Source organism: Furipterus horrens, unplaced genomic scaffold (genome assembly GCF_987537825.1).
Source record: "Furipterus horrens unplaced genomic scaffold, mFurHor1.1.pri manual_scaffold_6, whole genome shotgun sequence".
Lineage (NCBI taxonomy): Eukaryota > Metazoa > Chordata > Mammalia > Chiroptera > Furipteridae > Furipterus > Furipterus horrens.
In genome coordinates, this window is record NW_028327176.1 from 3,487,254 (window position 1) to 3,511,673 (window position 24,420).

Genomic DNA, 24,420 nt, shown 5'->3' on the forward strand with positions numbered 1-24,420 from the left:
CAAATGAAGTGCAAATGAAACGGTTTCACAGTCATTTTAAGAAACAGAAGATTAATCTTAGCTTATTTTTCAGATTATCTTTTGACCGTAAAGTAAATTCTCCGGCCAATACTTAAGACAGGTTAGTGTAACAGCCACTGTGATTCTGTGAAACCAGAGTTATCTGGGACTCACTAACGGTACAGCCCAAGGTTTACAAAGGGAATTATCTCAACACTAAACAAGGTACCGCTCTTGTGCTCCAACACTGTCTGAACATCCACCGAAGCACAATTCTGCCACCAGCCAAAGCACTCGCAATCGCATGTTAACTCTTCTAGTTTTAAAGTGTCCACTTCATTCCACATCCCTTCACTAGGTATCATTTACGTCTGAGGAAGAGCTGGCCCACAAAACTGATCTACGGATAAAACACTACCTCTAAGAAATGTAGTCCAATTTTATAATTTCCAGGCAACCCTCAACAAGTGTATCACATGCAGAGATATGGGGGATCACTACTACATTTTACTGAAAAGGGAAGGATCATGAAACTTCAGAAAGTGGTAAATTCACCTGTCCTTTAAAATCCAAGTATGCAATTGTTACGAAGCCATAGTAAATGGTTTATAAAATGTAATTTTATTTTCTGTTACTCTGCTGTTACATAGGGCATAACATTTTCACAAGGCTTTTCTGGGACTACAGTCAATGATCAGCAACACGCAACAGTGGTCCAACTCTCTACAGAACCATCCCTAGACAAACCAGACCCCCTCCCAGGTGCACACAGCTGCATGGAAAAGCACTGCAGCTCTAGGCTTGGACTTGGATACTTCAGCTCAGGCCCCCACTCGAGTGTACGAAGACATGACATGCACTGTATTTTGCTGAAAGCAATGCATGTGTTCTGGCAGCAGCATGCCACTCCCACGACATAGCAAAGTGAATACCAGAACCACAGAGGCAGGAGGTCCAAGTGAATTTTTATTAGGAAGGGCAGTTGTGAACTGAAACAGCAGCAAATGAAGAGTAAAGAAGGAAACTCCCTGTGGTCACAGACACACAAGACCCCACCACATATGACACAGGAAGCGTTTCAATTTGTGACCCCCAGCCCAGAAATGTCAAATGCTTTTCATTCAATCTCATACTTCCAGATTCCTACCCAAAAGGAATACAGGAACGTGGAAAAGGTGTACTGAGAGGAAACCCCCAAAGGAGAGCAAGGGAGGGAATGTAGAAATTACGAAATTATGTAAAACACCCTTTAAATTGGAATTGACTACATTTTCATATCTTCACAGTAATACAAAACACAGCCACTTGCAGAACTGGTTCAGATTACTTAAATACCAGGTACGTTTTTAGTCTTCTACGTGAGTGTTGGGAAGTTACTTATGCTGATGTGGAACGAAGCTAGTAATACTTTTCTACAGCAGTAACTGCACACCAGGAAGGCCAGGACAGACACAAACCAAGGAACGGAGTTCTCCCAAAGCTGCGGTGTGAAGAGACTATAATGAACAGTTGATCCCATACACATGAGCGGGTGTCTCTGCTCTAGGAAATCCCAGTGGAATGAGGAATGGAGACGTGTACAAAGGGCTCTGAGGGAGGACGACACCCTGCGTGTGGTTAGTTCTCTGCCCCTTCAGCCGCGTCACATTCTTCTCCTGCGCTGTCTGATGTCCATAACTAGGGGAAAAAATTATATTAAGTTAGTTTCCGGGTTAGACAATTATAACAAGTCCTACTATTATATCAAAATGTAATTCTGAGAGCAGTAAATTATTCAACCAATAGAGATCATAATTAAGAGCGAAAGTTCAATTCCCCCCAAAGTGTAACCCTGCAGACTATTCACAATTAGTTTACAAAGTGACACACATATACACTGAGTACACTTAAAAAAATATTTTTTATGTATTGATTTTAGAGCGGGGGGGGAGGGAGGGGGAGAGAGAGAGAGAGAGAGAGAGAGAGAGAGAGAGAGAGAGAGACTGATTGGTTGTTCCACTTACTTACACACTCATTGGTTGCTTCTTGTCTATGCCCTGATCAGGGACAGAACCTGCAACCTTGGCTTATCGGGACAATGCTCTAACCAACTGAGCTACCCAGCCAAGGCTATCTGAGTATATTTTAAAGCTTATTCTTTATAAGTACTATAATTTGAGGAAAAAAGCAAGGTAACATCCTTAGAAGTTTTGCTCTCTCAACTTTCAGCAGCTCAAAGCTCTTCATGGATTACATTCATTGACTAAAATCCATAGCTCACAGAATGGATTTCTATTAGATCAACAAACAAAACAAACATTCCTGAAGAACTATCTCCATAAGAGAGAAAAGAAAACCAGGCAAAACACAGGCAGCCCCGGGTGTTTCTGGGAAGAGGCCCAGATGCTCAGTGTGTTTCTTCTGCGGAAGCTGCTTGTGCTGGTCATTACTGTCCCCTCACAGCCACAGGGGTTTATCTTCAGTCTCCCTGTTCCGCAAAGCTGAGCAGATACGGTGCTGATATCAAAAAGAATCCTTTTAGCAAGAGACACAGCCCCAAGCCAGAGTGTGGGGGACAACTACTTTTATACTAAAAGGTGGGCGGGTCTCCTTCTCCCACATTTTGTCTAAGGTATTGACATATCAAGTTTACTTGAACTTATAAAAGAAGCTAAATAAAGCTCAACCTCTAATTTTTCTCCATTACTTTTCCTATCATCTGCTAGTCCAAGTTGTAGGAAGAAATGAACAAATTTAAAAAGACCAGCAAGACAGGATCTGGCCCAGAAGCAGAGGAGCAGAGGGAGGCGCAGGTTTATGCCACATTAGATGCCCACGGAACACCACGTGCAGTTCGCGAAGTGAGACTTTGTTAGAATACGGCACCTCGTGTGATTTTAGAGGAGCTCGGATACCTACGACAGCCCCTACCTTGCTATAGCTCATTTCCCAAAAGAAGAAAACGGTGAAGCTGCCTAAACTCTCCGTGTTAGCACCCAACTCCATTCCAATGGGACAGTCAGTAACGTTCACTGAGTATGGTTCCTGCAACTCTGTGCCTTCTCAAGAAGGTCTGACAAATTGCCTCTCCGCCTTAAAAACGTGCCCAAAGGAAGAGCTGCCCTGTACAGAGCACTGACAGGCACTCGGCACTGCTATTTAGGCCCCCACGTCTTCATTTCCTAAGAGAAAGCCGCCGTTCTACGACAGCCGCGAGAGGCAGCCCGGAATGAGAAAGAAGCCCCTGCTCCTGCACGGGAGCAGCGGGGGGCGACTCACTGTGAGGTTGTCCCTAAGCAGCTGCATGATGAGCGTGCTGTCCTTGTACGAGTCCTCGTTCAGTGTGTCGAGCTCCGCGATGGCCTCGTCGAAAGCCTGGGAAGGGAACGAGCGCCCCGGTAAGCCGCCTGCCTCGACAGCCTGGCTAGCCCACAGCCACACACCATGCCCACAGAACGGGTCACCGCCCACTTCATGCCCCACTAGCAACGGGAAACAGAACGCGACGGGGCCACCTCCTCAGGCACTCAGCGGAAGAACTGACGATGCTAAGCAAAAGGAGCTCCCCAAATAAAAACAGCAGAAGTCCTCCCTGGACAGCCAAGTAAATAAAACACCTAGAAACCAACTACTCGCGACTGCACACGCGCTTAGCTAGGGGTCCTGTGACCGCACAGCGTACCGTCTTAGCCAGTGTGCAGGCCAGCTCCGGGTTATTCAGGATCTCATAGTAGAACACAGAGAAGTTGAGAGCCAGCCCCAGACGGATGGGGTGAGTGGGCTGCATCTCCTTCTTGCTTATATCAAAAGCCTCTTGGTAAGCTCCTTGGGAATTATCTATCGTTTCTGTGAAGGCAGAAAAATGAAGTTAGAAAGCAGGATACTGACACTATCCATCCACTACACGGCACATTGACACCTTTAAGACACGCCACTGGCTCTTCGTAGAACCAGGGTTTTCTCTGTAGCCTTCTTTTAAACCACAACGTTATCGTGTCCTGGGTACTTAAAAACCAGTTTATAACGGCGCTGGCTGATAATCAGCTTAATAAAAAAAGCCGTTCGTATAGGACATCAGACTCTCCATCACTGCGGTTACAACAATTTTCCCCTTTCGTATCTTTTAGTTTTATTACTTGAAATGCAGTAATTAAAAATAATTTGACTAATATACACCAATAATATCTTAATAAAGCAGGGCATGGGGGTGGGGAATTGGCTATAATACCCCTTCTCCAAATAATAAAAACACTTTAGAAAGATCACCACCACTAAAATCTCTTTTCTGTCACTTTTTTAAAAAAACAGTACTGACCCTTGGTACGAAGACGTATTATGTGGTAAGCAATATAAAAGGGCCAACACACAGAACAAAATCTGCTCCGACCCAAGTTTGATTACTGGCTTAACAAAAATGTCACCTTCCTGAAAAAAATGTTCAGCAAGCATCAGCAACACTAATCTGATTATATCCATGTTCTGAAAAGGATGGGTTTTCTGAATGAGCCACAGGCCCATTACGGCTTTGGAAATACTGACCCAACGGAAATCAGACGGCCCCTTTGTAGCCTGAGCGTGTACCTCCCCCCTCCTCTGCAATGGCGCATTCAGGGCCGGAACGCGGCTGGTTCAGCCTCCGTGCTAAGGAGGGCTGGCCGGTGGCACTGAAGGCGCCTAGACTGTGAGTGCCAACTACCCACAAGTCCCAGACTATTGCAGGACCTCATGCACAGGACTCGAAAATGCCCACAAGCCAGAGAAGGTGAGGTCCGATGGGTGCTGGGCCCGACTCGCTGACGTCTGAATGCTCGCTCTGTCATATTCGATTGCGCTTACTTTTATGGCAACAGATTTTACATCAATAACACAGCAAGTTTAGGATACAAATTTTGTTCCAACAGGGTCACAAAATGTTCTCTTCATGCTCTTCATTAAACTGATATTTGGATGGTAAAACTGTCTCACTTTCAGTTGGTAACTCGGGGGGTGGGGGGGATGCCTTTTTAAGACGGGGCAAAACTGAGAACCAAGTAACAGGCTTACTGGGAAAAACGGTGAGTTACCAGATGCTTCTACCTGGAACTTGCTAGTAGCAGAAACACACACACAGTGTAATGGGAGCTACGTTCTACTCAGCCACCAGTACTCCAGGAGAACGAGGTCATGGCTAATTAATTTACTTTAATTTTCAAACAGGCAAGCCAGGCAATCCGGTTCCTCTTTCCCAAGTCTATGTCTTTGGTGAGCTACATGCCAGCAGTAATCCTCTCATTTCACCTCTTCAGAAACTTGGTTACAGGTAATTAGCAGTCAGAATAGGTAGTAGTTGGCACGCTAAACGGAGAAAGCACACCCTGCTTCTCCACTCGACATGCCCTTCCCGCCCGCTGCCTTGGGTCTCCCGGGATAACGACACGGCAGGTCCCCGCGAGCTCACCCAAAGCCCACGCAAAAAGCTCTGCAGCTAAAAATGCGGCGAGCCAAATTCTAGGGCATAACAAATAAAGTCTGTTTTTAATAATATCAGATTATAACCAGAAAGGTTATGAGGATGTTTATTTATTTATTTATTTTTTGGAGGAAGGGAGAGGAAAAAACACACTGATGAGAGAGAAACGACGATCGGTTGCCTCCCTCCCGTACGCGCCCCCAATGAGGATCAGGCCGGGCCCCCAGGCGCAGGCCCTGCATGGGAGTCACACCCGCAGCCCCTGGTGCACAAAACGATGCTCCAACCAGCTGAGTGAGCACCCAGCCAGTGGCCAGAGTTTAATGTTTTAAAAAGAACACGTAATGTAAACTCATGACTGCATTTTTGAGGACATAAGGTAACATTATTTTCTTTATACACAGATCCCAGAATGTTTTCTAAAGTTGCGAAAGACCCTAAGACTCCACGGACACCCTTGTCACAGCCCCATTTGCGCCCCCCTTACACTTCAGCGTCGCCCGCTCAGCAGACACACTTACGTTTCCGATCGTCACCACAGGCCACCTCAGCGAGGTACCGGAAGTAATCTCCCTTCATCTTCAGGTAGAAGACCTTACTCTCTGGATTAGTTGCGTTGGCTATTAAATACTTATCCAACAATTCCTGAAAGACACAAGAGGAAATGAAACATCAGGCACCGACGGGAGGCTGCTGTCAGTCAAGAAGGCACAGGGACACCGCGCCCCCGCCCGCAAGCAGGGCTGGGCACAGGGCCCGGGCGCGGCCGCCGGCTGCGTGCTCTGGCTCACGGCCAGTCACAGGTCTAATGGCAGAGCCGGATTACACCGAGCCCGTCAGAGAGGGCCCGTCTGCTCACTCACCCACCCGCTCGGCAAGCACTTCCTTATAGTGCCAGGCGCCAGGCCCCGTCTTTGACAGGAAGGATTATAATGACACGCAATAAGGTCCTTGACCTCGAAAGCTCATGCGCTAATACAAGGAAGCGACAAGTGTACCATTACGTGTACACCAAGCAGTAAAAGGCAAGCGACTCAAGGGCTGTGGGAGCAGAGGCGCGCATGGCTCCGCTGGCCACGGCCACTGGCTAGCCAGGCTACCCGGGGAGGCTCTGACTGGTCAGGAGGAAGAGGAGGAACGCGGCCTTTAGGAAACGCGCCTGTGTCATCATCTCCGGGAGGGGAAGCAGGGCAGTATTGTCCCAGAGCCCGTCAGTCAGCCAGGCCCAGAGCCGGGCTATGCAGGGCCCTCCGCAGACCAGAGCCCGTCCAGGACAAGGGGAGGCACGGGGCCGACAGGAAGTGGCCCAGAAAGGCACACGGCGACCTGACAAGACGTCTACAGAACATCAGGTCGTGATCTGCGAGGTTCCCACCCTCCCACAGCTGGTAACACAGCAGCAGACAAGATGCTGAACACACCACATGGAGCGCCTTCCGCGTGCAGAGGACAGCATTTCAGGTTCTTCTGTAGGAGTTACGTGCGAAGGGCTGAGCTGGCTACTGGTGGACGCTTGTTTCCTAACCTTCCAGAGCATAATTATCTACAACTAAGAATAGTTATTTTCCCCCCCCTTCATTCAAGTAAGTGCCTTGAAGGCTACCCTTCCTAAAATCTGACAACTATAACAATCTGCCACCAGGAGAAAATAACTCACTAGAACAACCAAGGATCTCAAACACCTCAACAGCCTACTATCCATTTTAAGGTAACTGACAAGATGTGGGTTCATCTGACATTTGGTTGGCAAGATTTTGAGCAACTGTGTACATGGCAATGATTCACAAACCTGCCCCAAGCGCAGAAGGGCAGGTTACCTTTACAGCTCTGCACTTGCGTGTACTCGTCCGCAGACCAGAATTAAGGACGCTGCCTCCTTTATGGGGTTGGGGAGAGCCAACGGGCTCATACAAACTGCCTGGAACACTGCTCAGGGCACAGGCAAACCTCAAGCACCAGGCACACAAACCCCGCTTTCCGTTCCTACTTTCGTAGCCTGAGCGAAACGTATCATGTCACCTCAACTAATCCAATAGCCTCAGTGATTCTACCAGGTTTTAGGGTCCCTCCTTCTCTAATCCATTTTATACTCTGCTGCCAATTAACCTTCAATTCCACTCCGGGCACGTTAATCCCCTGCTCAGAAACCCCAGTGGCCTGCTGAAGAAGAATCCTGAAGCCTAGCGCTCAGGGCCCTCCAGGATCAGACGCCAATAACCGAATGGAAGCGGGAAGGAGCTGTCAGTCCCCTTCCCCACGGCCACGGCAGAGCGCGGCTGGGGCAGAAGCCCACGTCCCCAGGGTGGTGCACAGACCCAGCCAGTCTCTGGGCGCCACCGCACGCGGCAGCCAGGAGCGCCGGCAGTTGACCGACCTCCAACCCGGAGTTGGTTGTCACCGTTCCCGCGGCAGCGGCAGCGCGGTTCCTCCCTAATGCCTCAAGCGGTACTCCAAGAAGCAAAACACGGGCATTTATCGTGTGAGACGCTGGGACCACAGCAGGTGGGGGTGGGGGGGGGTGGGGGGCAAACACTGGAAGTACCTCCAGCCCTAGGAAGAGAGGAGGGTACTTGGGTCCCTGAACCGTCTTCCAGGATCACCAAGCATGCTTCTACATGCTGATTTGCCTGCAGGCAATGAACGAAGCCGGACCAGGACTCCTAAAGTTCCCCTCTCAGGGGGCCAACAAGTCAGCTTGGAGGCCCTTAAGGCCAAGGGGACAACCTCAACCACAGTGTGCACTGCCACACATCCCTGTGGCGCCCCGCCACACAAACAAGCAAGCCCCCCTTACCTCAGCTGGAGGGGGGAAGGATCCCTGCCAGTGTGAATGGCCTTCCTGCCTCCAATTTTTATTCATGAAAACTCACACAGCCCTGGAGCACTCACGGATGTGAATGTGCCTTCCTGAGAGAGGGCTCATGAACATCAGTATTTGCATAGACTAACACCCACATTTTATAAAAAGTGTTCAAACTTTTGAGATATAATTCTAAGAGTAACAAAAGACCTAAAACCCAACATTGGCTAGAATATCTGTCAAATTAATAAACTGAAATTAACATCAATTACTGCGTCATGATGAATTGTCATCAGGGCCAGAGAATATGGATTCCTCAGACACAAAGGGGCATGTGCCCCTGTAGTTACAGAGAAGGTAAAAATAAGCCAGAGGGTCCCTGCCATCAGACGGTTAATTACTTTTGTGGGCAAAAGAAAACGAGGAGCTAAAGACCAGAGGATGATCTGGCAATGGGGAAGGCCAGAAACAGGTGAAAAAAGAGTCCAAGGCTCTCAATAGAAAGAGAATAACCTTTACCTAGCTTCCTGCCCCAAATAGTTCTTTCTCCTGACCCCTGAGATCTCCAGCTACCACCGCCCCCTGACCCAGGCACAACGATGACCAACGTGCAGTACTGCCATCAGCACCTGCTATGGCGCAGTGGTGGCTTTTAGGAGCTAGGGCGGCCATTTGGGAGCACAGTGCACCCATCTCCTCCCCTCAATAATAAGCACTTGACCCCCAAAACAATCAAAATGCTCTCGTATAAGAATGCTCACGCGGTGCTATGACCGCCGCGGTAAAGACGCGAAAGAGAACACGCCGTGGCCCCCGACAAACAGTGGGGCGCATGTGGGCTGTAACTTACCAAACTGAGGACAGCATGCTCTCTGCCCCCTTACTTCACCGAAAGCAGCTGAGCAGTTCCAGACGGTGCGAGAAACAAACGTGAAGCCCAGTCCTTCCTCTCTCACCTGTCTGCTGTGTTCCCGTATCTTAGCAACTGAGACCTGAGTGGCCATAGCAGCAACAGAGAAATGTTATCCACCTTCTGCTCAAAGACCTCCCACTCTAGCCAAGATATACAGGTTTGGAAGGACACGTAATACATCCACCAGTGACACTTAATACTACTGTCTAAATCTGTCCATCTGCATCAAAAACAATTACACATACACAGCATAATTTACCAACACAGAAAGATCAGTACTACCCAAAGAATCAAGGCCAGTACCAATCTCTATACTTCCTTTCCCTTTAAGAACCTGCAATCTACTCGTATCCAGAAACTCCTTTAACCACTGATTTATGAAGGAAAAGACAAACGCTAGCAGGAAAGCAAGTTTTTAAAACTATTTATTCATTTGATTTAGAGAGAGAAAAGCTGGAGGGGGGGGGCATCAATCAGGCTGCTACTCCACTCATTCATGTAGTCACTGGCTGGCTTTTGCATGTGCCCTGACTGGGGATCAAAACACATCCCTGGCGTACGGGGACAACGCTTCAAACTACTAAGCTATCCAGCCAGGGCTAAGTTTTTGTTTTTTTTTTTCTTTTTTTTTAAGGAATAAAATACAGAAGGTCAAATCTCAGTTTGGTCATAAGTAATCCAACTAAACAAACATTCCAATACCTGCTAAAAGAATGCTCTATTAATTAAAAGAGGCCACAACTGCCTTGATAGCTTAGTAATTAGGTCAAGTTTTACTATCAAAAATAGCTAACAGCTTACACTAGCAAAGACACCAGTGTCCTTTCACACGAGCTTTGTCTTTTGTAAGTAAGCCTCCGACAAGTTGAATCGAGCCATTTCTACGTGATAGAAATGACAGTTGTTTACAGATGGATTTTTCCGCCTGCGGCCAACCCCACCACCTTCATTCTCCTCTGCTGTGTTAGGTACAGCCCTCCAGTCTGACCTCCAGTCCACCAGCTCTGTCACAGGGCACAAAGGGAAGAGCAGGGTCGAAAAGAATTTAAGAGGCCACAGTTAAGAAAATTGTCCCAACTAAATGCACTGGGTTACTGCTGATCTTCAACTGAACTACTGGGTACAGCACCCCAAAAAGGAACCTTGAGAAATGAGGTACTAGAAGAAAACCCAAAAATGAAGCCTTTATTCTTACATATCCTCAACAGCCTACCAGCATAGACTGGAACTGGGCACACTGCATTTCAGAGAGCGCCACAAGAGGAACTCAGGACACCGGTCAACTCCAGATGGCATAGAACTGGGTCTCATTAGGAGACTTGGTGAGAAAGAAAATACTGTATTCTTTTATGGAGAGAACGGGAGCAAAGGGAAGAAAACACACGTCACGGGAGAGGACCCTAGGCCCTTGCATGTGGCTAGAGGGCAGAGAAAGGAGGCTGAAGACAAAACCCAGGTCTCTGAGTCCCATTAAGGAACATGGACTCCATCTCATCTGGTAATGATTGTGACTTCTTAAGTTTTTATTGATGAGAGAGAGAGAGAGAGAGAGAGAGAGAGAGAGAGAGAGAGAGAGAGAGAGAGAGAGATCATCAGTTCGTCGCCCACACGCGGATGCATCACTAGCTGCTTCTTGCCTGTGCCCTGACCGGGGATAGGACCTGCAGCCTGGGCACATCTGGACGACGCTCTAACCCACAGAGCAACCCTACCCAGCCAAGGCAGTTGTGACATTTTAAAAAGCAATCATTATTTCCTCCCCCACGTCTTTTATTAAAGGAAAACCAGTAAACAGTGAGAGAGAGAAGTGAGCCACGCCAGCGGAAGAGCGAGGCTGCACAGAGGCCCGACCCCCCTCCCCCCACGAGTCCGACTCCGGAGAAAGGAGCCACGACCTCAGGAGCACGCTGCCAGCACACGGCGGCCTTGCGGCAGAGGGCAGCGGGCGCGGGACGGAAAGGACAGTCTGCGCTCACAGTGAACTGGCTGAGGGACTAAGCACGTGAGCACGCCCTGGTTTCCGCACAGGCGACCACGGCGCGTCCGCCCGTGGCCACACACGACACGCGTGTCTGAGGGTACTGACAGCTGTGACTTGTAACCGCGGGTGAACCGAGGGCAGGGACCCCTAAACTACACCTTGTAGGCCGGGTGTGGCTTCAGCGTCAGAGAGGGAGGCGAAAGGCCCGGCCAGCGAGAAGGCAGTGGGAAGGGGGCAGGGGCGGAAGCGTGAGGGTCCTGGCCTGAGAGGCTGTTGGCGGCCGGCTCGGTTACCAGGGGACAGTCACGCTGCCACAGCGCCGGTGTCCAAATCACAGCTGCTTGACTGAGGGCCCCAAAGCACAAGAGCAGGGACGCTGGCCACTGGATGTGCACAGAGGAGCCTAAGTGCTCCCTCTACGTGAAAAGGTGTGTCTGTGGGAGAATGCAGTCTATACAGGGTCCGGTGTCACCCACGACTCTGGGCGTCGCTGTGGGTCTTGGACACGTCCCCTGTGGGTAAGGGGCAACCACTCCAGCTCAATGAAGTCAAATCAATAGATACCATTTCCTACTTCAAACGTCAGTCCTTGGATGTTTAAATATTATACATAATTGTACACAGCATAAGCTAAATTACACAAAAATTAACTTTCCATAAAGCAGAAACACTAATGGAATACTTAGTCCTCCCAAGACCTAAGTTTCGGAGACCGCCTGGGACCGCCGCCCCAGCCCCCGCCGTCAGCCGCCCAGTGACGCAGGGGACCTCCCGGCTGCAGGGCGCGTGACCCTCGCGGGGAGCTCTCCCGCGGCTTCGCTGTCATCAGAATCCGGAGAAGGCAGCACAGCACTGAGGGTCTGAAAAGCACACACACTGCAAATACTCGGCAAAACAGTGAGCGCCCGGCCGAAAGGTCAGAACCCTTCGTGTATGTTTCCCTGCAGGTGTCTGATGCTACATTTTTTAAGAGACAAACTTTTCTTACCCGCGTCAGGTCACGCCCGGCAGAATGGGCAGAAAGAAGGAAAACGGCAGCACTGACCCGAGTGAGGGACGCCAGGAAGTTCCTCGGGCGGTACAGCATCCCGCGCCCCTGCCCGTGCCCTCCCCACCGCCACCCGACACACCCAGGACAGTCCTGAGGAGGCGCTGGCATTCAGTGCACAGAGGCCCTGCCCCACCATCTCCCCAGGGCCCCAGGAAACCACGCTGCCAGCACCCAGAACGCTCCCAGGCCAAGCTGGCCGGCGAAGGGCAGGGCACAGCGCACACGTGGCACCACGCTGCCACATCCGGCTGGAGTAGAGCGTCCCGGTAACGGAGACATCACAGGACGCAGCTCAGCTGGGCTGAAAGACAAGTGTCCCTGAAGTGGTTCTCCAAAAGCTCTGTGACCTTCAGACCCAACTGCCACCTGCTCCCAAAGACCATTCCCTACTTACTTCATACATGGCGCCTCTGCTTCCAGGCTGGGGATGGGGGAGTGAACTCGTATTAGCCTGGCATTACGGTTCTCAACGTAAGGAAGCAGAGCCGTTCCAACAGAGCGAACAGGGGCTCTACTACCCAGTATCTAAAATCAGCTGGCTTCTTTGCTATCAAGTCTCCAATCCCACACTCCTGGCACAGCTCAGGGGTAACGGGACAGGGCAAGGAGAAGGGGGGAAGGCTGCGCAGAGCTCGGGACCCCACAGCCACCACCGCAGCGACGCCAGCAGGTCTCCAAGCAGAATTCCCCTCGAGCAGCAGCAGTCCCACGGTGGCCTGGGACCCCCAGGGGCCTCCCCACACCCTCGCCGGTGGGTGGCTGGGGCACAGAGCCGCACCGTTTTCGTGACACCGCGGTGCTACGGACTTTTTCCCTGCCGCGCTCTCCGGAGTGGGGCTCCCCAGGAGCTAGGAGAGGGGACGCTGCAGCAGGTGGGACGTACGGCAACACTGCTCTCCTACTTCAATTTTGTTTTAAGGTTTTTTTTAATGTTATTAAGCCCTGGGTGGGCCACTCAGTTAGTTAGAGCACAGTCCTGATACACCAAGGCTGCAGGTTCAATTCCCAGTCAGGGCACATACAGGGTGGAGCAGTAGGTTTACGGTTGTGAGTGCACAGAACAGAGTTTATTCTTGTATTTTTATTATTGCATTCTTTTCCATACGAACAACTGTAAACCTACTTTTGCCCCACTGTGTCCAAGAATCAACCAACAAAAGCATAAACAAGTAGAACAAACCGATGACTCTCTCTAAAATCAATTTTAAAAACTGTTGCCATTGCATTTATATGAGGTGGCTGCCAGGAGGGGAGAATGGGCAGAGCCTCAGCAGGGGAAGACGAGAAGGTTCTTAGAGGCTGGTAGTGACGGCTCTCGATGCCAGAGCTGTGCACTTCAGATGGTAAATTCCTCATTAGGCACCCTGACCACAGCTTTAAAAACCACATGTTATGTTAACTGCCAACAGGTGCATTATTCTAAATGCATCTGTAATTATTCTACAGAGGTTACTAAATTCTTAGTTTCTGATAATGGAAAGGCTTTCGGGTCCCACACTGTTTAAGTCTGCAAAGGGGTCCTGAGACCAAGAAGTCCGGGAAGCGCTGCCTCCCGCGGGCCCCGTGACCCCTCAGCCTGACCAGCGCTCGCCCCAAATAAAAACAAAACTGTCGCGCCAAGCCCATCAGTCCTGCCTCCTAGGTGGACACCTCTGCCTTTCTATACATTCTCCTGTCTTGAGGTCAGTAAAACACAGGGTTCAGGATTTTTCCTGCTGCAGGTATTAAAGGCCTTCAACCACACAACGCAGAGTATCACACCCCTAATACGTGGCAAACGAAAACTACGCTGAGCACCCACATGCCCACCACTCAGACCCCACCACTAACATTGAACCCACTTGCACTGCCACATACCCTACGAGTTGTGTTTATATTAACTCCAAACACTAGGACGGGCATATCTATCACTAACTAGTCTGCTTTCTTTTGAAACAAAATTTACATACAATGAAATGCAGACGTGAGATGCAGAGGGATGCAGAGGGGCGGAGTTCGGACAAAGGCAATACACTGTCCTGCGTGACTCAGACCCACAGCGACGCGGAGAGCACCACAATCCCTACAGACAGTTCCCTCCTGCCCCTCCCGGGCCATCGCTGCTCCTGTTCCCACAGAGGCCATTACTCTTCTGATTCTTCATCCGTGGCTGCCTTTGCATGTTCTACAATTTCATATAAATTGAATCACTCTATGTGCTTTTTCATGCAAAGCTTCTTTCAACTTAGCATGTTTTAGAAATTCATCTATGTTCTAGTGTGTATCAGCAGTCCTTCCCTTTTGGTTGCTGAGTAATATTCCATTTGTATGAACATACTGAGTGTTAATTTCTTTTCTTATTAAAGGATTGTTTCAAGTCTTCTGCTCTTAGAATAAAGCTGCTATGGACACGGCATCGCAATCTTTTTCTGGACCTACATTTTCAATCCCATTATGTAACTGCGTAGGGGTGGGATTTTTAAGGGAAAAGATAACCTTTCAATTACGGAAAGTTTCAAACATACATAAGAGAATAGTAGAATGAATTACCATTAAAACCAGCTACAACAACATTAACTCACAGGTTCTCTCGCTTCATCTACGCTCTTACTTTGAAGTAGCGGTTATCATCATCATCATCATCATTTTGTCTTTAAACACATCAATATACAAATAATATTTTCAAACCTTGTCAAATTATCACGAACTATTCCAGAAATCTTCTCCATTAATTTACCTATGGATTAAGAGTTTAATTAAAGTAGCAATGAATGAACTATAATTTTTCTTTATTCCTATCTTTTAAATGATGCCTTTCCACCATACTTAGATCTAGCAAGCCAATGATGCAAAGCTATTTCCCTGCCCTGGCTGGTGTGGTTTGGGTGTCATCTTGCCAACCCAAAGGCCGCTGATTCAATGCCCAATCAGGGCAGGTGCCTGGGCCGCGGACCAGGTCTCTGGTCGGGGGCATGTGATAGGAAACCAACTGATGTTTCTCTTACACATGAATGTTTCTCTCCCTCTCTTTCTCCCTTCCCTTTCCCACTTTTTTAAATAACTAAAGTATTTTTTTAAAAGGCTATTTTCCTTTATTAGTCTGAAAAAACCAGCATCAAATACAGAAGCTGGCACAGATAAACGTCATAAAGGAGCATCAGTAGGATCAAGCAGACCTCCCAACTGTCAAGCACCCTAACCCATCCCATGCTGTGGTATAAGTGAAACTGTGGACGAGACTTAAAAAAAAAAAGGTCTGGTGACCAGCCCTCTGTGAGCACGAAGGTGACCCTCATTCCATCCAGCAGCGGGTGCAGGAGGTGAACTCCGAGCCTCCCACAGTCACCAGATCTGCCGTATTGCCCCGCCTGCCCAGGCTGCAGAGGGGAAGGGCAAGGCCATTCTCAGCAACTGCCGGTGACCGAGAAAACGTGTGCAGTCTCACGGAAGGCCACCGGGGCGGGGGGTGGGAAGCATGTCTTCTCACTTGGAGATTTTACTTCCAAGAACTTAACCTAAGTAAACCCTAGCGTAGAGCAATGTTGTTTACAATGGACAAAATGTTACAGCCTAAATGCTCAATAGAGCATGTCAGCAGAATTATGCACACCCAAACACGCACACACACACTAGAGCTGAAGGTCTGGAGCCACGCGGGCCAGACCGCCAACGGCGGCCGGGAAGGCGAGGGGCGGGCTTGCCGTTCACCCCCCAGCGCTGTCTTCCAAACAGGTTTCACTCCGCTTTCAGCTGAATCCTCTTCTCTGCGCCAAGGGTTAAAACGAGCAAAGCTCAGGGCTGTGGAGGCAACTTGGAAAACAAAGGGGAACTGCGGTGACAGAGCGCACACACAGTAGTGACAGGACGGAACAGACATCTAGACAAGGGTTCCGACGAGATGCCCACACGGCACGCGCACCCGGAGGACAGGTACGGCCTTCAGTACAGCTGAATGTTTTCGCTGCGCTTGCGGCCTCCGCCAGCGCTGCTCAGCCCCGCGTTAATCTTTGCTGGGGGGGGTTCCCCATGTACTAGAAGACGCTCAGCGGCGTCCAGGCCTCTGCTCACCAGGCCAGTAGCGCCCCAGCCCCCATCCACCGCTGTCCCCGGAGAACCGGCCACGTGCCTCCTGGGGGCTAAGGCACCTCGTTGAGAACCACCGACCGACCTGACACTTATGTGCCTGCATGGACAGCATGACAATGACATTCCACTTCATTCTTAAAAAAATAAAAACAGAAAACAAAAACTCGCCTTCAAGGAGCTACTAACCTAAAGGGAAAAAAAATCCAAACGTCAAGTTCTAAATTTTACTGCAATATCCTGTATGTAAGGGGGGCATCAGAACCAGAGATTTGGGCAGCTTGTCCACTAGAGCAAACTTCCCTTCCTCTTAACTTAAAACCATGATGTCATATGTATCTTACACTGTAGAATTCTCCTCAAAGAAGAGACTCACACTATGTTCTTCAGTCAGCCACCATGTACTTAGGGACAAACGTGCGTCACTCCATTTGGAGCCGCAACAGCTGGGTTCAAAGCCTTGCTCTCCCGCTCCCCAGGCTTTGGGGTGTGGACCACGGCGCGTAACCTCCTCGTGCCCTAGGTGTCTCCACTTTAAAACAGAAACAATGCTCTCAATCTAACTCCTGGGAACAAGATGAGGATATAAAGTGCTGAAAATGGTGCTTAGTGTACAGTAAGTGCCCAATAAATGCCCGTTATTATTTTCATTACAAGCCTATAAAAGCAGGCACTATCATCACCAATTTACAGATGAAGAAATAGAGCCTTACAAGATCAAGAAACTTGCCCTGGCCAGGTAGCCCAGTTGGTTAGAGCACCGTCCTCGTACTCCAGGGTTGCAGGTTCGATCCCAAGCTAGGACACATATAAGAACCAAACAATAAATGCAGAAGTAAGTGGCACGACAAACTGACCTCTCTCTCTCTCTCCGCTTTCCTCTCTCTAGAATCAATAAGAAGAAATTTTGCCTTCGCTGGTGTGGCTCAATGGATCGCGCGCCAGCCTGTGAACCAAAACGTCACAGATCTGATTCCCGGTCGGGGCACGTGCCTGCGTCGCAGGCCAGGTCCCCAGTGGGGGGGCGCGTGAGAGGCAACAGATGGATGCATCTCTCGCACATCGATTTTTCTTTCTCCCTTCTCCTCTCTCTAAATCTAAATAAATAAAATTTTTTAAAAATTTTACAGAAAAAGATCAAGAAATGTGTACACAGTCACAAACCTATAAGGTTAGGGAGCAGTGATTCAAAACTGTCTTGATTCCAGAGCCCATAATTTTTCCATTATGTCAATAAAATTACATTAAGATTCATTAACTATCAAAAATAACATATTAGTCTCACTTCAAAATAATAACCAGCGCCCTGGCTGCTGTGGCTCAGTGGATTGAGCGTCAGCCTGAGAGCCAAGTGTCGCTGGTTCGATTCCCAGTCAGGACACATGACTAGGTTGCACGTCAGGTCCCCAGTTGGGGGCGCAAGTGAGAGGCAACCACACAGCGATGTTTCTCTCCCTCTCTTTATCCTTTCCCCTCTCTCTAAAAATAAATAAATAAACAAAAAAACAAGTTATTTTAAAAATAATAATAACAATAACCAGCACTGCACATTTTGAGATTAATCCAGAACACGTAACTAAGTCCAAGCACATCTCTGAAGGGTTACAGTCTACACACAAACCACTTTCAGAAAGTTTCTATATATTTTAAGTGATTCCGACTTGAAAAGTCAGTACACAGACCGCAGCTCTTGAAATTGTTCACTACATTACACCAGGCAGCCGGCTGCAATCAGTCCACGAAGAGACCGCCGACGTGAAAGGGTAGCACGGGGCTGAGACGACTGTCATCTTGTGCCCGTGCTCCAAGGAGCTCCCTCTTGCTCCAAGGTCACGGTCTTACAAATGGAGGATTTTGTTCCCAAGTCCCAGCGGGGGCCGGGGACCCCTCTGAGCCCATTAATTTGCCAGCGCCTCACACCCAGGTTTGTTAATGACTCACACGCACCTTTCACACGCTATTTAACTGCCTGGCTGCCATACAACCTGCTACCCTTTTTTGTTTAAACTTCGCTATTCCCAGCACTCCCTATGGATTACCAATGACGCCTCTACAGCCTTCCCTGAAGCCATGCCCCTCAAGTCATTACTAGTTTTTCAGCATTTCATATACCGTTGGCATGTTCTTCAATCGAGACTTTACAAACCAATCATTTCGAAGTTGGGAGGAAGTCAGAGCAGAGGCAGAATGGCAAGGACCTGTATAATTTTATAGCCCCCAAAACATCAGAATTGGAAGAGACCTAGGACGCTTAGCTCCACCCTGTGGTTTCACAGACAACACTGGGAGATGGAGAACCTGGTTACGGCCTTCTCTAACATCTCTGGCTTCTACAGAGTTCAGTTATTCGGGCCCTTTCCATCTTTTTGCCCCTTAGATCACTCATTTGGGTTTTTAACCTTTCCCCCCTGCCCTTAGAGTTCAGTGGCCTCTCTCCATACAGTGCGTATCAAAGGGTCGGGTCGTCCACCATCTTCATTTTGGGTAAACAGTTCAAATAATTCCACCCCCAAATTACTCTAGGAAAGAGCAAGGAGAGGCAGAGAATCTTGGCAATGTAGGCCCAGAAGTTCGCCTGCCCTCCACACCCGCTTCTCCTTCCCGCTCACCGAAGGCAAAAGGAAAACCTCCATGCAGCACTCCTGTTTGGAAGCCTCGGGCTTCACTCTTCTCTCTCGTCAATGATGGACTCCTCCTCATGAACCTTGATGCTGCCAACTCACGCCCCTCAAAAACCATTCAAGCCCTGGCTGGTGTGGCTCTGGATTGGGCGGCAGCCTGCGAGCCAAAAGGTCACGTGTTCGATTCCCGGTGGGGGCACGTGCCTGGGTTGCAGACCACAACCCATCCCCAGCTGGGGGCGCACGAGAGGCAACCAACCACGCACTGATGTTTCTCTCCTTCCTTTCCACTCGCTCTAAAAATAAATAAATAAAATCTTTTAAAAAAATTAAAAAAAAAAAATCCCCAGTGTCTCCCCACTGTCAACCAAAGGAGGAAAACTCCCTCTGAGGCTCCTACTTTGTTCTCTCCAAAAACCTCTCCTTGGGAAGCTTTTCCTGAGGTTTGTTTCCCTAAAACTACAGAGCCCGTACAAAACCATTTTAAGGGAATATGTATTATTTGTTTGTGTGTTTCTCACATGCGCTCCCTTTCAATTAGTGGAAGACAAACGCTTAGGTTCTTGGCCTTGTTCTTCCTCCCACTGCTTATCCACACAGCACCCTGCACATACTAAGCAATCAATCAGTTGCCAAATTGAAGATGGCCTTTCCTAGGATTTTTTTTTTTTTAATTCTCGCCCAAGGACACTTTTTCATTGCTTTTAGAGAAAGGGGAAGGGAGAGAAACATCCGTATGAAAAAGAAACATCGATCGGGTGCCTCCCACACGCACGCGGCCCAGGGAGTGACCCCACCACCTAGCCATGTGCCCTGACCAGGAATCAAACCCGCACCCTTTGGTCAGGGGACGACGCTCCGACCAACTGCGCCACACCGCCAGGGCCCTAGGTATTTTTTTTAATAGGTTGGCCATTCAGTCGCAATTAGACTTAACCCATTTTACCAATAAAAATTTTGTTTATGCCTCCAATTAATCAAGTCAAACTCTTCTATTTCACTTGGTATAAAAACATAAAATTTAATTTAAAAAGTGTCCTGCTGTGGTCGGTGTCACTCAGTGGATTGAGCACCAGCCTGAGCGCCAAAGGTTTGCCGCTTCGATTCCCAGTCAGGGCACATGCCTGGGCTGCAGGCTAGATCCTCAGTTGGGGGTGTGTGAGAGGCAACCACTCATTGATGTTTCTCTCCCTCTCTTTCTCCCTCCCTTCCCCTATCTCTAATATCTTTTTTTAAATTGTCCTAATTTCAGGGGTTCACTCATATTGAAATGATTTCTATGAAAGGTCTGCTCTTAATAAACCTGGTCTCACCTTCAAGTCACTTAGCAATTAAGCATAACTCTCCTCCACTTATACTATCATAAAAACTAAAACTTACAAGAGCCACCGATTAAAACAAATATTCCTTTGGCTCAGTTACCTTGCTAGAGAACAGGAAAACTTTTGTGGCAATTCGGAATTACTGCAAGACTAAGTAACTGCAAAGTAACCACTGAACAAAAAGAGTGAAATGCGCTGGGAACTCCCCGCACATGTAGAAAAGCTTCTCATTAACATATGGAACGCTTATGGGTCTTCCAGGTAACAGACGCAAGCTTTCAGCAGGTCCTGCCATATGCTGCTGAAGCCTCGCACACTTTGAAGTCGGTAATTTCTTGAACATGAGCAGTTCAGTTCAAAAAGCTATTGTAAGCGCCTCCCCTGTACCAAGCAGGGTGTGGACGCTGAGAAGATACAAACGAACAGAAGTAAAGCCAAGTATCTCTAAACAAAGTTTTCCGCACTTAGCGCACTCAGCGCACTCCTGCCCCTTCACCAGCTACCTCCACCCGCCGCGCTGCTGCTCGGGGCCCACATTACTCACTGCCCTGGAGAAAACGGGTAATAAGTGAGAAAAGAATCCCTGCCTCCCCGATCGGACGGGACAAGGCAGACACAGCTGGAGGACAAGCGTTCCCCTCTGTGTTCCCCTCCCAGTTCCCAGCGGACAACCGCCAGGCTCGCACGCGTGTCCTCTGAAGTCCACCGACATCAACTGCGATGGGGGGGTGGGTAGGTGGGGGCCACCAAACACCCCAACTCAGCAGCCCTCCCGGAAACGCGGCCCTTACGGAAAAGGCAACCGCACACTTCACGTTTAATTGGCAGAAACGACTCTGCAGAATGAAAACACTTACAAACACTGCAGGATCGTGTGCTGATATTTAAATTAAACACCGATCTTTGAGCAAAAGAGCCGCCCGATGACCAAGCTGAAAACGCTGCCCCGCCCCGCCCAGCAGTTCAGACCCGGGGGCGGCCCCTGCGACCCCACACCACCCAGGACCCCCGTGTCGCCCGGGAACAGCCAGGGAGCGTCGTTAACCCTTGAAATTGACCCCACTCCCCCCGCCCTCCTTTTTAACAGAGGAAAGGGCTCGCAAATACCCTTGCTAGGGCAGCGGAGGGTCTGCGGGGATGTTCACAGCCAGCCTCCGTTACCCGCGGGGGAGGACACCTCACACACACACCGCGTCCCACGAACCGAAGCCCGGGGCCCCGGAACGGATGCGCAGGCTCCCGAGTTACCTGCGCGGCGGCAGCCTGCGAAGAAGAGACGTCCTCGCCCCGGAGAAGCGGCTTCTCGAGCCTCCGGCGAGCAGCGCAACGAGGTCAAGGCTCCCGCCTCCCGCCCCGCCGCCGGCCGCCCGGCCCCGGCCCGAGTTCCTTCCCGATCCCGGGCCACGCTCACCGGGCAGCCCCCGCGCCCGCGCGCCCCCCCCCCGGGCCCCGCGGACTCACCAGCACCGTGGTGCAGATGGACCGCAGCTCGGACTCCACCTTCTCCCGATAGTCCTTGATCAGCTGCAGCTTCTTGTCCGAGGTGTCGGTCTTCTGCTCGATGCTGGAGATGACCCTCCAGGCGGACCGGCGGCCGCCCACCACGTTCTTGTAGGCCACCGAGAGCAGGTTGCGCTCCTCGTTGGAGAGCTCGGCGCCCTGCTCCGTCACGGCCTTCATGCAGGTGGCCATGTCGTCGTAGCGCTCGGCCTGCTCGGCCAGCTTCGCCTTCTGGATCAGCTCCGTCTTCTCCATGGGCACCGGGAGGGCAGCGAGGGCGAGCACCGAGCGGATCGGGGGAAGCGTGGAAGGCTGCGGGCGGCGGGCGCGGGCAGAGAGGCGGGGCGGCGCCGTCAGACAATGCGCCCGCCGCCCGGGCCGCCCGCCGCCGCCGCCCCTTTTGTCTGTCCCCGCACGCGCGGCCCGGTTGAATTTCCCTCCCCCGCCCACGCTCCCCGCGGGGCGCCCGGGACGCCGCGGGGCCCAGGCGGAGGCGACCCGAGGCGGGAAGAGGAGGAGGAGGAGGAGGAGGAACGGCAGCTCCCGCGCCCGCCCGGGCCGGCCCAACATGGAAGCGGTCGTTGGCCCGCGCCTTCCCGCCGGAGCCGTCCCTCCGGAGAGCGGCGTCGAGGCCGGCCGCTGCCCGGGGCCGGCCTCGCGCCGCTCTCGAGTCCGGCCAGGCCCGAGGAGGGCCGGGGACGACCCTGGAGCTCACCTTCACGTCTCCGCGGCCGCGGCGCGAGTCCCACCACTTTGCTCCGCTTTGGGCTTTAGCCGAGGACCCTCCCGTCTCAGCCTACCCCGGAGCCGAGGGGCGGGCCGCCAGGCGGCTGCCCTCGCTCCCGCCGCCCAATGACACGCCGCGCTGTCCCCGAGCGTCCCGCCTCCCGCCCCGCCGCTGGCCAATGAGGCCCGAGCGCGCGGAAGGGGGCAAAGGGGGCGGGGCGGGCGGGGAAGCGGAGGCTAGGAGGGTGGGTCGGCTCGGGCAAGTTCGGTTGGCCGGCAGGCTGCGGCTTTGGCCACGGGGTTTCCTCCAATTAGATCCAGGGTAAAAGGACGTCACTGTTGCCATTGCGATGCTGTTACCGACTCCCTTCATCCTCCCCGCCATCCCCGGCCGCGGTGGGTGCGGCCCCGGCGCCGGAGGCTCGCGCCGCCTCGCCTGCGGTGGCCGCGTCCCCTGCCGCAGCACCGGTGCGGATGGAGCATTGCATCGTTGCAGTCCTGCAGCTGCGGCTGCACTCGGCCCCGGCGAGGCCCGGCCTGCGGGGGTGACACGGCCGCTGTCGGGTTGCGCCAGCGCCTTTCTTTCCTCCACCTTCCTATTCGTGACAAAGGTTTGGAGCTCGGTACACCGATCCCAGCCTTTAATGACGTTACGACTGGGGCTGCGAATCACAAATAATCCCATCCGCATTAAAGAAGAACTAGCCCCTTGAGAACGTGGCTTATGGGTGGCCTTTACATGATAAATTCAAGTTTCAGACGGGCACCTGAAACTTGAAGTTCCCCGGTAAAATACCCCAAAAAGTCCAGGCAGGTATTTCTGGCAATGCCATGTAGCATGACTTTCTTTAAAATGAGAGATGACGTAAGGAATGATTTGGAGAAAAACACCCATTAATTTTACACCCCCCCCACCAAAAAAAACAACTGTTTTTATATTTCTTTCCAGCCTTCCCAGGTTATTCAGCTACATGCATACTTTTCACATCATCGTCTACGTCCACACACTTTTTTATTTTCCGCTGTTATTTTTCAGAGGACGACTGAAAAGCTCGACTTCTCTTGCCAGACGTTGCCTTCTGACTCTCAGAAAGGGGGCCCAGGTGACTTTTATTTAGGGTCATCGCTAGCCCTGTCCTTTTTCTAAACTAGACACCCCAGCCACTCGCTCCCCTCCTGTCACTTCCCCAGTGCCTTGCTCCAAGGAAGGTGGCTGTCTTGGGTGTCTGGAAGTGCTCTCTGGGCCATGTAAGGAGAAAATCGCCACCTGGGCTCACACTGCCGTGACTCCGGTCCCATCCAAGGGAGAATGGGTCCCTGAAAGCGAAGGATGCCACGGCCGAGAGAGAATGTCAGATTCTAAGCAGAGACCCGAGCAGGTCTGGAGACTTTCTAGCATGGAAGATCTGAGTGTGGACAGATAGCAAGAGGGGCTGTCTTTCCTGAAATCTACTCTCCCTCCCCGCTGCCCCTCCCTGTCCTGTCCCGTAAAGGTTGCTTTGTGCTCTGAGGGACAGGAGAGGCCTGGGCTGGAAAGGGCCTGTGTCCCAGGGCAGAAATGCCTTACTATGTTCTAGCATTCTGATGGAGGGCCCTGCTGTTATTTCTGGAATCCCTGGGGCCGGGCTGCAGACACATGAATGTTTATGGCCATGTGGGCTGGGTGGAGCCGGACACCGAGAAATCCGATTGGAAAGAACTTGCATGTGGAAGGTCAGATAAAATGCTTTCTGTATGACCAGTGAATTTCAGGCTTACCAGAATTAGAGACAGCTCGGGCAGGGGAGAAACCAGTGGGAAGAGATGGGGGGTGGCTACCCTTGAGGGGGACTGTCAGGGTACTGAACCTCTGGAGTGGGGAGGAAGGGAGGGGGCAAGCACACTAATTCTTTGTCTGAAAGTTTGGGCTATACTCCTGCCATCTCCCCGGGTGACCTTGGGCAAGGTTTTACTACTGTCGGAAACTCACTCTTTTAGTCTAAAACGTCTGCTTTCATTCGATCACCAAATATTTAT

At 50.9% G+C, this 24,420-nt stretch overlaps 1 protein-coding gene across 1 annotated transcript; it reads right to left on the bottom strand.

The window, feature by feature from the left end:
• Positions 1–948: 948 nt before the first annotated feature.
• YWHAQ (tyrosine 3-monooxygenase/tryptophan 5-monooxygenase activation protein theta) lies at positions 949–22,463 on the bottom strand. The gene is made up of 6 exons (XM_090280894.1): positions 22,394–22,463; positions 21,640–21,990; positions 5,950–6,073; positions 3,662–3,825; positions 3,259–3,354; positions 949–1,677 (listed from the first exon to the last, which is right to left on the bottom strand). The coding sequence occupies exons 2-6, from the start codon at positions 21,931–21,933 to the stop codon at positions 1,618–1,620; spliced, it is 738 nt and encodes a 245-aa protein (XP_090137020.1). The 5' UTR covers positions 21,934–21,990; positions 22,394–22,463; the 3' UTR covers positions 949–1,617.
• Between the last annotated feature and the right edge of the window lie 1,957 nt (positions 22,464–24,420).

Bases quoted from the DNA above. Each gene is read 5' to 3' on its own strand.
- YWHAQ (XM_090280894.1), bottom strand. From the start codon at position 21,933: ATGGAGAAGACGGAGCTGATCCAGAAGGCGAAGCTGGCCGAGCAGGCC. The intron at 3,355-3,661 runs GTACGCTGTGCG...TTCCCTTCCCAG, and splicing joins CCTGCACACTGGCTAAGACG to GCTTTCGACGAGGCCATCGC. The intron at 1,678-3,258 runs GTGAGTCGCCCC...TTTTTCCCCTAG, and splicing joins TGCTTAGGGACAACCTCACA to TTATGGACATCAGACAGCGC.